Raw genomic sequence first — 14556 nt, forward strand, 5'->3', positions numbered from 1 at the left:
GGGAGGTGCTCAGGCACCGGGGAAACTGTGCGGCCTCGATCTGGGGTGACTGCGAGGAAGAGTGGTTTTTGGGCAAACGAAAAGTTCACACCGCTGCTTCCAGGAAAGCCGCCAGCTACTGCGCCAAGGCCGTCGGGGCGCTCCGGGGCCGCCTCGCGTGACTACCCGCGCGCGCGGCGACCCAAGCTGTAGTCCGAGAGGCTTGGACTGTCCCGGCGCGCCCCGCCCCCCGCAAGCCCCGCCCCCGTCAGGTCCCGCTGCCTCCTCCCCAACACAGACCTTAAAAAAGAGAGAAGCGGGATGGCGCGTTTTGACTCTCCTGAGTGACTGTGCAAACGGGCCACGCCTGTGCGACGCCAGCTGTCAGAGTCGTGCGGGGGGCGTGGGGGCTGGGAATTGACTCTGTTCATCGACCCGCAGTCTCAATCCCCACGCCCTGAGAAAACCCTGACTTTGCCGAGGCCCAGGTGCAGCGGGGCTCTGCAAAGAAGACACCTTTCTCCGCCCCCATCCCAATCCAAGCGCCTCTGGCTCTGACGACGCCTAGAGACTCCAGAGTGGGCGCCAAAGTTCCCAGACCTGGCAACAGGTGTCTAGGGCGGGCCTCCGACTTCCTGGAGACACTTAGGTTGCGGTCTTGAATCCCACAAAGGCCCCAATCCGTCCTCGGAGCCGGCCGTCTGGCGCTGCTGGAAACCGCGCCGCCTTGCAGGTCAGTCTGTCAGCGGAGCCGCCTTCCTGCGGCCTCTTGTGATGGGTTCTCGCAGATCAGGGGTGACGGGGGGCGCAGGGGCCGGGGTGGTAGGCACTTAGAGGGAACTGAGCGCCACAGCCTTGATGCACTCTTCCTCGCAGTCACCCCAGATCGAGGCCGCACAGTTTCCCCGGGACACAGCCTAAGCACCTCCCTGCGCACTCGGTGGGAGCGCCTCCACGCCCCGAGCGTACGACCTCCCTTCCCTCTCGCTGGCTTGAGCGTCCTTCCCCGAGAGAAAAGGCATCAAGGCCTTGAATTGCAGGAACCGTTACGCGGCTGGGGCGGGGTCGGGGGGAGTCTGGGTCACAGAGAGGTAGAAACACGACCCTTCCCTTCGCTTTTGGGGAATGGGTTTGGGATGGCAAGAGGCGTCTTCAGCAGCGTCTCCAGTGAGCTAGCCCTGACCTGACCTACGCACGACCCCCTCCCTACCCAACAGTGCACGGTAGCCCGAGGCCGGGGGTAGGGGCGTAGGGCGCCCGCCCCTTTCTCTGCCTACCTGAGTGTCACGCCTTCGCCCTTCTCTCCCCAGCATGGCCACCAGCCTCAGCCCGGACGATCATCTGCCGCCTATCCCTCTGTCGGCCCAGCAGACCATGCTCCTGTTGCTGCTCTCGGTACTGGCCGCGGTGCACGTGGGCCAGTGGCTGTTGAGGCAGCGGCGGCGGCAGCCGGGGTCCGCGCCCCCGGGTCCCTTCGCTTGGCCGCTGATCGGAAATGCGGCGTCAATGGGCCCGGCGCCTCACGTCTCGTTCGCACGCCTGGCGCGGCGCTACGGCGACGTCTTCCAGATCCGCCTGGGCAGCTGCCCGGTGGTGGTGCTGAACGGCGAGCGCGCCATCCGCCAGGCCCTGGTGCAGCAGGGCGCCGCGTTCGCCGACCGGCCGCCCTTCGCCTCTTTCCGCGTGGTGTCTGGTGGCCGCAGCCTGGCTTTCGGCCAGTATTCGGAGAGCTGGAAGGCGCAGCGGCGCGCGGCGTACAGCACGATGCGAGCCTTCTCCACGCGCCAGCCGCGCGGCCGCCGGGTGCTCGAGGGCCACGTGCTGGGCGAGGCGCGGGAGTTGGTGGAGCTGCTGGTGCGCGGCAGCGCGGGCGGCGCCTTTCTCGACCCGCGGCCGCTGACCGTGGTGGCCGTGGCCAACGTCATGAGCGCCGTGTGCTTCGGCTGCCGCTACAGCCACGACGACGCCGAGTTCCGAGAGCTGCTCAGCCACAACGAGGAGTTCGGGCGCACGGTGGGCGCGGGCAGCCTGGTGGACGTGCTGCCCTGGCTGCAGCGCTTCCCCAACCCTGTGCGCACTGCCTTCCGTGAATTCGAGACGCTCAATCGCAACTTCAGCAGCTTCGTCCTAGACAAGTTCCTGAGGCACCGTGAAAGCCTTCGGCCCGGGGCCGCTCCCCGCGACATGATGGACGCCTTCATGCTCTCAGCAGGAAAGGAAGCTGCCGCGGGCTCTGGCGACGGCGGCGCGCGGCTGGACGAAGAGTACGTGCCGGCCACCGTCACAGACATCTTCGGCGCCAGCCAGGATACTCTCTCCACCGCGCTGCAGTGGCTGCTCGTCTTCTTCACCAGGTAAAGCCTCCAGGAGGCTTGGGATGGCCTTCCTCCCCTCCTCTGTAAAAGGCAGAATGGAATTAGAATATGCTAAGGTCGCGACTAGCGCGCAGGGAGGGTTTGGGGTTTCGCTCCAGGTCCCAACCTCCCAAATCTGAGACCGCGTCCGGAAAGCGCGACTCAGGAAGGCGCGGTGCTAGCCAAGATGGGCGCGCGCGCACGCCCGCCCCACCCAGCGGCGCCCGGAAGGCTCCGCATCTCTGATCTTGTCGCTACCCGCTCCGAGGGGGGGCAAATTTGTGTGAAACCCCTTGGAAAAGCAAGAGTTGTTTTTCAGTGCCCGCTGATCATCCCCGATCTCCCGCACTGGCACAGGAGAAGCAAATTTGGAACGGTTCCGAAGGAAAGGGCAGCGCAGTAAAAAAAAAAAAAAAAAAAGTTAAATAAACACAGCAGCCTAATCGGCTCGGCCAGCCTTCAGCGCGGATCGGAAGCCGCCCGGCCCTGGAGCCAAAAGCCAACCTCTCGTCAGGGCTTTGTACACCGGCAAAGGTAGCGATTGGCGGTCGGGCCTCACGGACTGCTAATCCGAAACTTCGGGAAAGCGGCCAGAAACCAGCGGATTGTGCTGAGTTTCTAAACCCGCCGCGCTAGAAGTGTCAGTGTAAAGAATGGGAGAAGCAGTAACTGTACCGAGCGCAGAGCGGCATGTAGAAAGGCAAACTGGGTATCCGGGAGGCACCTGCAGCCCTCTAGGATCCTTGGGCTCGGCTCGGTTAGTTGGACCCCAGTCGCGGACCTCTGCTAAATTTGTACGCGCACGAATTAAACAGGTCCCCGGTATCCCCAGATTGAGCAAATAAAAAATAAAATTTACATAGGATAGTTATATTAAAAGATTAGCCGCTGTTTATCTGAAATTCACGTCTAACTGGGCAGCCTGTATTTTATCTGGCAACCTTACCCCAGGGGTAAATGTCTCATTCAAGGCAACTCTTGATTGCCTTGAGAGACCAGAAATCCTGGTTGTGCAATTTCTTGGCGCACAGGTAAGCGATAGGAGAAGCTGAATTTGCTGGCCCCCTAGAAACTGGAAGGTAAAAACAACTTCTTTTGTTGTTAGAATCCACTGCATTAGAATCCTATATTTTCTTATGTACTGTACAACTGCTTTTCACAAATCCTTCTTCTTTTTTTTTCTTTCTTTCTTTTTTTTGGTTATATTTAAAATCACTTTTCAGTATTAATATCATGGAAACACATATGGGGGAGGGGCAGAAATCGAATAAAGAGAAGTCAATAATAACAGGTCAGGAAGAAGACAATTCCAGAATGGGATCAATAAGTCCTTTGCATCCCCAGATAAGCATGTTATCTTTTGAAACAGCCTTTCTTTTTTTCACTAGAAACCGAATTGTAAATCGTTCTCCGGGTACCCCAATTGGGCAGCAAAAAGAAGTAAAACAATTTTGGGATCATTTTCAATTCGGTATAGCTAATGAGTCCTTTTTTCTTCTTTTTAGTGAAAAAATATGACAGGGGTTGGCAAATTACATTACCTGTTTTTGTATGTAAGTCTTATGGAAATACAGCTATGCCCATTCATTCTTGTGTGGTCTATGGCCGCTTTCACACTACAGCACAAGGCAGAGTTGGATAGTTGGGAGGCAGAGGGTTTGATCCACAAACCCTAAAATATATACTATCTGGCCCTTTATGAAAAAGTTTGCAGACCCCTGAAGTATGAAGCTAAAGAAGCGATTTTTAAAATCACCCATAATTTCACCACATGTGTGCTTAATTTTTTTTTCAGATTCGCAAGAATTATTTACAAATGTTTTGACTTCTGACATTTCCACTCACTGTAGTGGACATTTCCCTGTCTTTTAAACTTGATTTTAGTAATTTTTTATGGCTACATAACATTTTGCCATAGTAACGGATTGTTATGTACAATCATTTCTTGTGTTTTAATGTTGATTGCATTTTTAAAATTTCATCTATTGTGGTTATGTTTTTGTACCTGCTAAGTTATTTCCTGAAAACACATTTCTAGATCACTGGGTTTTAAAAGGGTGGGGAGGAGTTACCCTTATAGATCTTGCTTTGTTTTCCGAAAGGATTGTACTAGTTTTATTGGCAACAGTGAATAAGTATTACAATCTGTACCGTAATCTCGTGAACATTGGGGATTTGCTTTTAAATTTAGAAGATATGCAGCTTTATCTCTCGGGATACCAATTATCTTTGTATAAAATGAGAACAGTGTGTCTGCTGGAATTGTCTAGGGAGATGAGGAGAAAAGAAGAACTCACTTTGAGGGTTACATTTTAATTTTTGTGGACCCCGGGGCTTTTGCCTTTGTAGACATCTTACTCAATAAAAATTTTTTAAATTAAATTTTATGACTACATTGGTATAAAGATTAATATATTAAAATTATATATTGAAACATTCTCGTTGACCTAAAAGTTTATTTTCTTCTGATAAAAAATGAATTTTCATGAGTCCCTCAAAAGTGCTGTGGGTCCTAGGCACTGTCCCTGCTGTGCCCCATGGAGAAGTCGACCTTATCCATTGTTGTGCTTTTTCAGGCTGAGAAAACTTAGACCTTTTTTTGACTTATGATGGGAAAGAGAGCTTGAGCCATGGGAGACTTATTACAGGAAATATAACAAACTCCATCCTGTAATGCAGTGATAAATTAGGAAACCATTTTAGATTTTTTTTTTGCTGGAAATCTTAATTCAGTTTCTGATTCAGATAGCCAGTTTAAAGAAGAGTGGTATTAAAATAAATTGTAATGGGCTTTCTAGATGAAAGAAGAATTAGTGTTCCTGACTTATTTTCTCTCTCTGCATTAAAAACCAAACAGGTATCCGGAAGTGCAGGCTCGGGTACAGGCAGAACTGGATCAAGTGGTGGGTAGGGACCGGCTGCCCTGCCTAGATGACCAACCGCACCTGCCCTACGTCATGGCCTTCCTTTATGAAGCCATGCGCTTCTCCAGCTTTGTGCCCGTCACCATTCCTCACGCCACCACGGCCAATGCTTCTGTCTTGGGCTACCACATCCCCAAGGACACGGTGGTTTTTGTTAACCAGTGGTCCGTGAATCATGACCCAGTGAAATGGTCTAACCCAGAAGACTTTGATCCAGCCCGATTCTTGGACAAGGATGGCTTCATCAATAAGGACCTGGCCAGCAGTGTGATGATTTTTTCAGTGGGCAAACGGCGGTGCATCGGGGAAGAGATTTCCAAGATGCAGCTGTTTCTCTTCATCTCCATCCTAGCTCATGAGTGCAATTTCAGGGCCAATCCAGACGAGCCTTCGAAAATGGATTTTAATTACGGCCTGACCATTAAACCCAAGTCATTTAAAATCAATGTCACTCTCAGAGAGTCCATGGAGCTCCTTGATAGTGCTGTCCAGAAGTTACAAGCTGAGGAAGACTGCCAGTGAGAAGCCAGAGGCAAGCAGAAATTTTATAAGTACACAAGTCTTGGGGGATGGAGAGTAAAATTAAGGTTTGCTTTTCTTTTTCCTAGCTCCTCTGTGCCACTTTCTCAATTAGCCTCTAAAGTGAGCATAAACCAACTGACCCGCAGATGATGTGCTTTGTACACATGTCCTCAGAATGGCATCTCATGAGCAGTGGGCTGTGTAGGAGCTCCAGGAGCTATTTTGAGTCAAAGAATTAAAGGACCCAAAGAATTTTTATACATATATTGAATGTTGGTAATCATAATTTCTTGAGGGAGCATTCTTTGGAGTTAAAACACACATGTGCATATATACAGAACTACCTAATAAAGAGGCCTATTAGTAACCATGCCTTGTTGGGTGGGATCCAAGATGGATGTGCTGAAGTCTGCTCCATCGAAAACCATATTAAGCAAAGTTTCAGGAAATACTGTTGAATATGCAAAGGCAAATAATTTCAGTGTAAGACATGTGATTTGGGGTGATAAGGGAAAAAGTAAAGACCAGAAATTCCCTTCTCACCTTTCCAATAAAATAGCTTGGTTAGGCTCTAATATCTATGGATGGATTTATCTTTTTGCCAAATGATGGGCTTCCTGTTACTTTTCTGGATGAGTCATAAAGTTATTTGCTTGGAAAGAAATTAATAGCAGTTGATTTAGTGGGTTTCAGTGATTTCATGAATTTTAAAGTGTAAATTGTAAAAAATTCCAAGCTGAAGTCATACTGCTCTTGGTTGCCAAAGTACAGAATTTCAATCATGAGAAAAAAAAGTTACCAGCTTAGCTAAGCTTTAAGTTGTGTGATTGTAATGTACTGACTTCAGTAAATCTCATAGGTTAAAAAGTCACCAAGTAGTGTTCAATATGGGTACATATATTACATAATTATTCAGAAGCAATATGTATTAGTTATTTTATTATTAAACAGTATTAATTATTTTGGTCAAGAAAGGGTTGAAAAGTGTCTTTTATAATGTCACAGCAAACAGAAAAGTACAACTAATTTAACCAATTTTGTCCAAATACATGGTATGAACTTGATTAAATCAACTGTTTTTGACATCATGGAAAAGCAAGTTGAAACAAAGTCTCTTCTCTCATCCAAAATTTGAATGAAAAATCTCAAAATTAGATCTGCAAGATGTGTTCCTTATCACTTTACAACGTGCTTATTAAAATTATATTCACAATACAGAATCTTTTTTGAAATTGATCTAGTTAATAGGTTTTAATTCCAAACTCTTGACGTGCTTAAATTTTAATTTTATTTTAAAGCCATTCTGATTATTGAGTTCTAGGAAGTTACTGGAAATCTGACCATTAGCCTGTGAAAGGCAGAGAGATCGAAGCTGTGTCTGCCTGGGGAATAACGAAAAAATGCAATGAATTATCTGCATGTTCTTTATTAAATAACAAGGGGGGAATTCCCATTATAATGGACCTAGTTTCTCTTTTAAATGATTTTCAAAAAATAGCATTGGTGTTTGTGTTTTGGAAAGTCAGAATCAGTCTTGGGAGATTGTTTGGAGGATTGCATTGCATTTCAGTGGAGCCAGTCAGATCAGTTGTACTATTTAAGATGGCCAACCCAGCGAGCAGTCACTTTGGTAACTGTGAAAACATAAAGCTTGAACAAAATCTGTATGTTCAGTTTATGTAAATAACCTGAAAACCTTTTTAAAAAAGTGATGGAAGGTTAACAATGTACAAAGTGAAGTTTGGAGTTTTAAGTTTTTTGCTCGCAAACCTCCAAAAGAAGTTGTGCAGTGTCCTAAAAGCTTACTGCTTGTTACATTTCATTAAGCTTTTAGGAGACTTTTTATCAAAATTATAAAGGGAGGAGTGTATGATGGTTGTGGGGTCTGGTAAGAGAAAGGAGTGGAAAATAAAAAAAAGGAAGAAAGATGGTTAGACATTCTCCTACTCCTTCAAAATTAATTAGTTTGAAGTATGAATATTTAGAAGAAAGATGTTCCACGTGCCAGTGTTGAATCCCAAGTAGATTTTTAAAAATCTACAACATAGCAACTCTATTTTATAATTTGGAATTTTTATTAATAAAAATTTGATATAATTTTAATTAATAAAATCTCACAGCTGTACCTCTTGAATATGAAAACACTGTGGAAATCAGGCTTACCCAATACATTTCAATTTGGGGGGTACTGGCTATTTCAAAACATTGTTACCCACCCTTCCCTGCACCCCACCCCCTGCAGGGCTGAGACAGTAATTTGGCGCTGCCCTAGCCTGCTTACTCTGAGAGATGGTGTGGCAGCAAAAGTAATCATGTACCAATCTGGATGCCTGCTTAAGTCAACCGGGTCCAGATGTGCTGTAGCCGGTTTTTATGTCCGTAGGCTCGGTTCATCTGGCACTTTCGGCAGTGGGCTGAGGTAGAAGAAAGTAAGGTGGGAGATTTCCTGGTTTATTTAATATGTTTGTAATCCAGTTAAAGGAAGGAAAGCAAAACCAAAAACAAACAAAAATAACCAAATTTGGGGGCTACCGTAATCAGGTTACTAGCTTGATCAGAAAATCTAATATTATTTCTGCCAGAGAAAGAATGTACTTGCTGGTCACCATTTTACTCAGAACATCTAATCCAGGTTATTACAATAGTTAAAGTATATTGTTTATTAAATGCTTCATTTATATATTAAAGCTTTGCCTTTGTAAGGAAACTGCTTTTTTTCCAAAACAAGAGGAAGATGTCTCAGGTTTGTTTTGTGGATTATCTAAAAGCTTTCATGTCTCAGAACTTAGCCTTTACCTGTGAAATGCTATTATGGCCTTAATATTTTCATATCACATCTATATTAGATCAAATAGTTGCACAGCATTATGTATTAATTTGTATGTTTTTTAGCTATGACACAACTTTGTAATACAAAGGTATACTTTAGTAGATGTTTATAATTCAAGGATAGCTTCTTATTTAACCTTTTCTTGTTTTTGTATTTTATCATGTATGCTTTCCATCTGTACATAGCAACTGTAATACATAGTTGTAACCGAAATAGATTTGGGGGACACAGCATTAATATGTGGCTTTTACTGTTCGATACGCCAAATTTAAAAAATTCTACACCTGTAATTACCTGTAATAGGACACCATTACCAAAATAATAAAAATCACTTTCATAATCTTGTTAGGAAGTTTTACTTTATGTTATAGCAAATACAGTCTAATGTATTTATTTATTTCAACTACTATTTATAAGTGCTTGACTTAAAATGTTGCATTGTAAATATTTTCTTTGGCCATTCTACATTTTAGGCAGCTTGTCTTTTTCTTTTAAACAGGCTTTCGACATCCAGTCTCCTACCAAATTCTTGATTTCTCCTTACTTTTTAAAATTGTAATACAGTTGGCTTACTATATTATATTAGTTTTAGGTGTACAGCGTAGTACATAGATTCAATATCTTTATAGATTATGCTCCATTTAAAGTTATTACAAAATAATAGCTATATTCCCTGTGTTGTACAATATATCCTTGTAGCTTATTTATTTTATACATAGTAGTTTGTACCTCTTAATCCCCAACCCCTATTTTGCCCTTCCCCCCTTCCTTCTCCCCACTGGTAACCACTAGTTTGTTCTCTGTATCTGTGAGTCTGTTTCTGTTTTGTTATATACATTCACTTGTTTTATTTTTTAGATTCCACATATAAGTGGTAACATTTTTGAATTTATAAGAACCAACTCAGAAGTTAAACTTCAGTGGCAAACACCTGGCAAGGTGGCAATTAATTTCTAATTTTGAGAGATTGAATAGATTGAGATTTTAAGATTCTGACCTTATATTTCTGCTTCATCTAAAAAAATGCAGGACATATTTTTCCCCCTCAGCAGCATACCAGTCCTTTTCCTTGAGTATTTCATTCATTCGTTTTTTTTCTTTTGACAGGAAAGCTTTTGTTTTTAATTTGGTTGGTAAACATTTATTCATTCATTTTGTAAGGGACGTGTGCCTTAATTAATAAGTGCCGTTAATGTCCAATAAAACAGAATGGATGAGAGTATTCTTTAATACACTATGTGGAAATATTTTTCTGCTGACATTTTTAACCTGGTAAAAGACTTGACTTCCCAGAGCCCCTGCTGGCACTCCCAAGCTTTCACTGCCCCACCCTCACAGATGGCAGGGCCGTGCAGTAATCTGGGGCTGCCCCTTACTTCTTCCAGAGTTTAGCTCCCATTATTGTGAAATCAGGAAAAGTAATTGTAAAGTATAATTGCACACAGTGTCATTGATCCTTTGACTTGAGAACATCATTTTGGAAGCCGAAAGGTATGGTTAGGAATTGGTTTAAGAGAATACTCACTTGTTTTCCAGATGTCCTAACTTAGGATCTTGGAAATGGTCATAAAGGTTCAGGATGAATGAAATAAATATTTTCGTAGGAAAAATATTTTTTAACAAAATTGTAATTGGGGTCAGGTGTTTGCAAAAATGTCAAGCAGAGTTGAATTCCACCCAATCAATCTGGTAGAATATAAGACTAGAATGCAGGGTGGGGAATGAATGCAGCTTTGGACATAAAACAGGTGTGAGTGTTGCAAACTCATAGAGATTGTTTCTATAACCTCAAAATCGGTCAGTTTTCCTGCACGAGTGCTACAGAAGTTTTGGCTGTTAACTTGCCCTTATTTTGGTTTAGTGACTCACATACTCTCTGCTCTCAAGTTTTGATCTATTAGTTATAATTCTCGGAGAAGGGAGGAGAAAGAAAAGAAATTAATATATTCAAATATATTTGGAAGCAATTATTTTTAATGGGAAAGATTGGAGGAAAATAATCTAGTTTAAACAGGTAGGGGCAAGCTATGGGTAACCAACAGCTTTGTTTGTAGCTCCTTTATTCACTCACACAGAGGCTACGTGGTCTTCAGTAACACTTTTCAACAGGGGCCAAGTATGAGGGGAAGAAATGAAACTCAGATATGTTTTAAACTCATACTGTGTTTCATTACCCTGCTAAGCACGTGAATGCATCATCACACAACAGTCCCGTGAGGGAGGCAGTAATGTCACGGGCCAAAATTCTACGTTGAAAAGTGTCAGTGTCTGGATGTTCCCTGGAGATGAACTGACTCCAAAGCCTGCTGTCTTTGGACTAGAGAGCTTGTCCCTTACCAAGCTGCCCATGTTTGGGTATACAGGCTAGTCCGTCTGTTTTTCAATTCCTGTGATCCCTGGAGTTTCACCAGCAGTGCCCCTGCTTTGTCTCGGCCACATGCCACAGTGACAGTGTGAAGTGCTAGGAAGACTCACAATACTCCTTCCTTCTGAGAGAAGCATCCTCAAGCAAGACAAAAAGAAGGGTGTTGTGTCATGCTTTGTTTTTATAATATTAAAACTTCTCTCCCATAATCTGTGAGCCAGGAATTTTTGCCTGAAGGCCATCCATAGGTTGGACCGGATGCCTGATTTGAGAACCCTCTCTGATAGGACTGGAGGAGTGCACCACACTGGATATTGGCTCATGTGACTAATCAGAACCTTTCCTGCTCTCAGAGACCTTGAATAGGATTAAATAGGATACTCTCAGGCCAGAGAGAGAGAGCGCGCAAAACCAAGGCATGAATGAGACAGGTGTGTTGACGGGAAGCCTACCTTTGAAAATAGCGTGACTGGAGCTACTGGAACTGGTTTCGGACCACTTGAGATCCCTTTAGGTGATAGAAAGGCTACATAAGCTAACCAACTAAATATATTATGTTAAATAAACAGCACACTATTACACAAATTACGCAATATTCCAGCACGCACCTAACAGCCCCGGAGAGCCCGGCAGGTCAGGGGTTAGGAGTCGCTCCACCAGCCTGCAAAATCTTCCAGCTTCTTTAAAAGATTTTTAATTCTGCTTTTATTACTATTTGCCTACTTTTGTTTCTTTCCCTCTCCATCTCAATACTGCCTAATGTGTACTTTTTTGGTACGCGTTCCAACGAAATGTGTATGATTGTTTTGTATACATGTTTTTTTTTAAATTTTATTTATTTTTGGCTGCTTTGGGTCTTTGCTGCTGCGCGCATGCTTTCCTTAGCTGTGGCGAGCGGGGGCTACTCTTTGCTGTGGTCCCCCCGCCCCCCCCGTTCACATTTCACTGCTGCTCGCCTTCAGTAGGCACCTTGGGTCTTCCACTGCCCTTCCCAGCAATCACCCTTTCAATTTAAGCCTCTGCAGTTCCCACAGCCCCCAGGCAGATCCAGTTGGCACTCTGCTTTCCTAGCACTTGGCATTGACATTGAGGGAGAAAGTGGGGAAACAGGCTGGATAAAGCAGTGAGAGAATAAGGCTGAATTTTCACTGTCGTGTTTTCCAATGTGGTTTCCAGAAACTTATTGCAGTAAAAAGCAGGGTGAGCCTGTCTGCCACTTAGTTTTAATTCCTAACTTCAAGAGATGGTTCTGGAAACTGCTATGGAAGCTTGGTTAATATAAACCACCAACAACAAAAAACTGTTCTCCTTCCTCATTGCCCCACCAGGCTCATTTTTTTTGTGACAGTGTGCCAGGCAGTTCAGCTCATGATACAGACTTGCCGTTTGGCTCTGCAGAGTTTAGTACCTTTTTCACTTTCTTTGCCCAAACTTCCCATCACCTCCCTGTAGTCAGAGCTCAGGTTTCATCTTAATAAAGCCTGCCTGGAGCTCTCTGTTTAATACTCAGCCTGGCCCCTTCCCCAGGCACTCTCAACTCCCTTACGTTGCTCTTCTTCTTCTTCTGTTTTTTTTTCATAGGACTTATCTCCTGTTAATATAACATAAAATTAATCTTTTAATTTCATTCATGGTTCATGGTTTATTGTCTCTCTTCACGAGATCCCACTTCCCAGGGTGTCAGTGCGGCAGGGGTGGGCATCTTTATGTTGCTTGGCAAGTGGAATATCCAATCATCCTGCTGCATTTCCTACCCAACAGCCCCAACAAATGATTTGCACTATATTTTAAAGTCAGATGGTGTGATCACTGCCTAAATAATCCACTCACAAAAAGAAATTACTTATTGTCCTATAGACCTGAGCTACCCAATAAGGTAGCCATTAGTCACATGTGGCAATTTAAATTTAAATTAAATAAGATTAAATAAAATTAAAAGTTCAGTTCCTCACTTATACCAGCCGTATTTCTGGAGCTCAGTAGCCACATGTGGCTAGTGGCTACTGTTGTGGACAGTGCAGATGAAAAACACTTTCATCAGAGCAGAAAGTTCTATTGGACAGCACTGCTATAGATGAATCAGTTTGTCAACTTAATGGATTTTTACTTTTACTCAATATTTAGTATCTACACTGAGTAAGGCACCGTGATAGCTGTGCAGGGAAGATTCAGAAACCTTGCTTCCTTCAGCAAGTGGGTCTGAAGATAAATATAATATGAAGATACATATCAAGAGCCTTGAGAAGAGACAGATAGAGTGCTGCAGAAATTCAAAGGAGGGAGAGATTTGTATTTTCCAGTTCAAGGGAGAAAATCAAGGAAAGCTTCTTGGAGGAGGTGAGTCTGAAACAGAAAAGTGCCTATAACCTCAGTTCTGAAGCACAACACACTCAACACCTCAAGACAGATAAAGGAGAGAACCTGTACCAAGTAATATTCTGGTGGAAAAGTTAACTCCAAACAAGGAGATTAATGGCTATGGTTCCATGGCTTTGGAGTTCTGCTTTTACTTCTCACTCACCTTCACTTTGGGACAACTAGTCCCCACATCTGCAGAAATACAGACTTCTGGTCCTGACATCCTCTGCTTGTGCAGAGCTGAGAAAAGCTGGTGGGGCTACCAAAATTTCGATGGTTGCTTCTCTAATCCTTCCCTTCTGTCTGGAAATTACAATCCAAATAGAATCTTCTCCTAACGCTGCTTATCCTTGTAGGACAAAGACTAGATTGTATCCCAGGCAGGCAGGGCAGAAGCACGATGGACTTTTTAAGGCTCCACAAAAACATCTGAGATCTGAAAATAATGTGCTGGGCTGGTTATATTGCTGGCTTTTTCAGGAATATTCGAGGAGAATCAGAAAGGTTGAGGCTATGTGAGGGGTTACATGTTAGGAGGTATATGGTAGAGGGAGGTATTTTTTCAAAGTAGGCGATACTTAGGCATGTGTGTTTGCTGGACATGATGGTCCAACAGGGAGCGAGGAAAGGGTGAGGCGGGGCAGAAAGGCTGACCGTAGGGGTCACTCCCTGACAAGGCACCGGGGGTGGGATGCACGGCCATGTATTAAAACTAATTGTTGTCTTCTGATTTTTGCCAACCATTGAGCGACCTCAGGCTGCCAACTCATAGCTTTGTACTTGCCCCAGAATCTTAAGTTGCAATGGATTTGGTGCCAATAAAGCCCCCTTTCCCCATCGCCTATGTGGGTTGGCCAGGGTGTAGTCTAGATGTTTCTACTACTTGCTTCGTATGCAGATCAGCCCCAGAGGTAGCAACTTTCACTTGGAAGGATTTATAGCTACCCAGTGGTTCTATCGTTTGTTATTTTTCCCATCTGTGTAGACTCCAAACTTGAGTCATCTGTTTTGTCTTCACAGCTGGAGCTCAGTTTCAGGCTTTTATAAATCAGTTCTGAGCCTTCTCGGTACTTCATTCCTTCTTAGTGCTGAATAGCATTCCATTGTATAGATATACCATATTTTGTTTATTCATTCACCAGTTGATGAACAACTGGATTGTTTCCACTGTTAACCTCTTATAGATACTGCTGCTATGGACATTCCCATAGAAGTTGATGTGTG

At 44.2% G+C, this 14556-nt stretch overlaps 1 protein-coding gene across 1 annotated transcript; it reads left to right on the forward strand.

Moving 5' to 3' along the window:
- The first annotated feature begins 328 nt into the window (after positions 1–328).
- On the forward strand, positions 329–8907 carry CYP1B1 (cytochrome P450 family 1 subfamily B member 1). The gene is made up of 3 exons (XM_030857901.2): positions 329–712; positions 1290–2333; positions 5191–8907. Exons 2-3 carry the CDS (start codon positions 1291–1293, stop codon positions 5777–5779), a joined length of 1632 nt encoding a protein of 543 aa, XP_030713761.1. The 5' UTR covers positions 329–712; position 1290; the 3' UTR covers positions 5780–8907.
- The last annotated feature ends 5649 nt before the right edge of the window (positions 8908–14556 follow it).

Source organism: Globicephala melas, chromosome 12 (genome assembly GCF_963455315.2).
Source record: "Globicephala melas chromosome 12, mGloMel1.2, whole genome shotgun sequence".
NCBI classification, from domain to species: Eukaryota; Metazoa; Chordata; class Mammalia; order Artiodactyla; family Delphinidae; genus Globicephala; species Globicephala melas.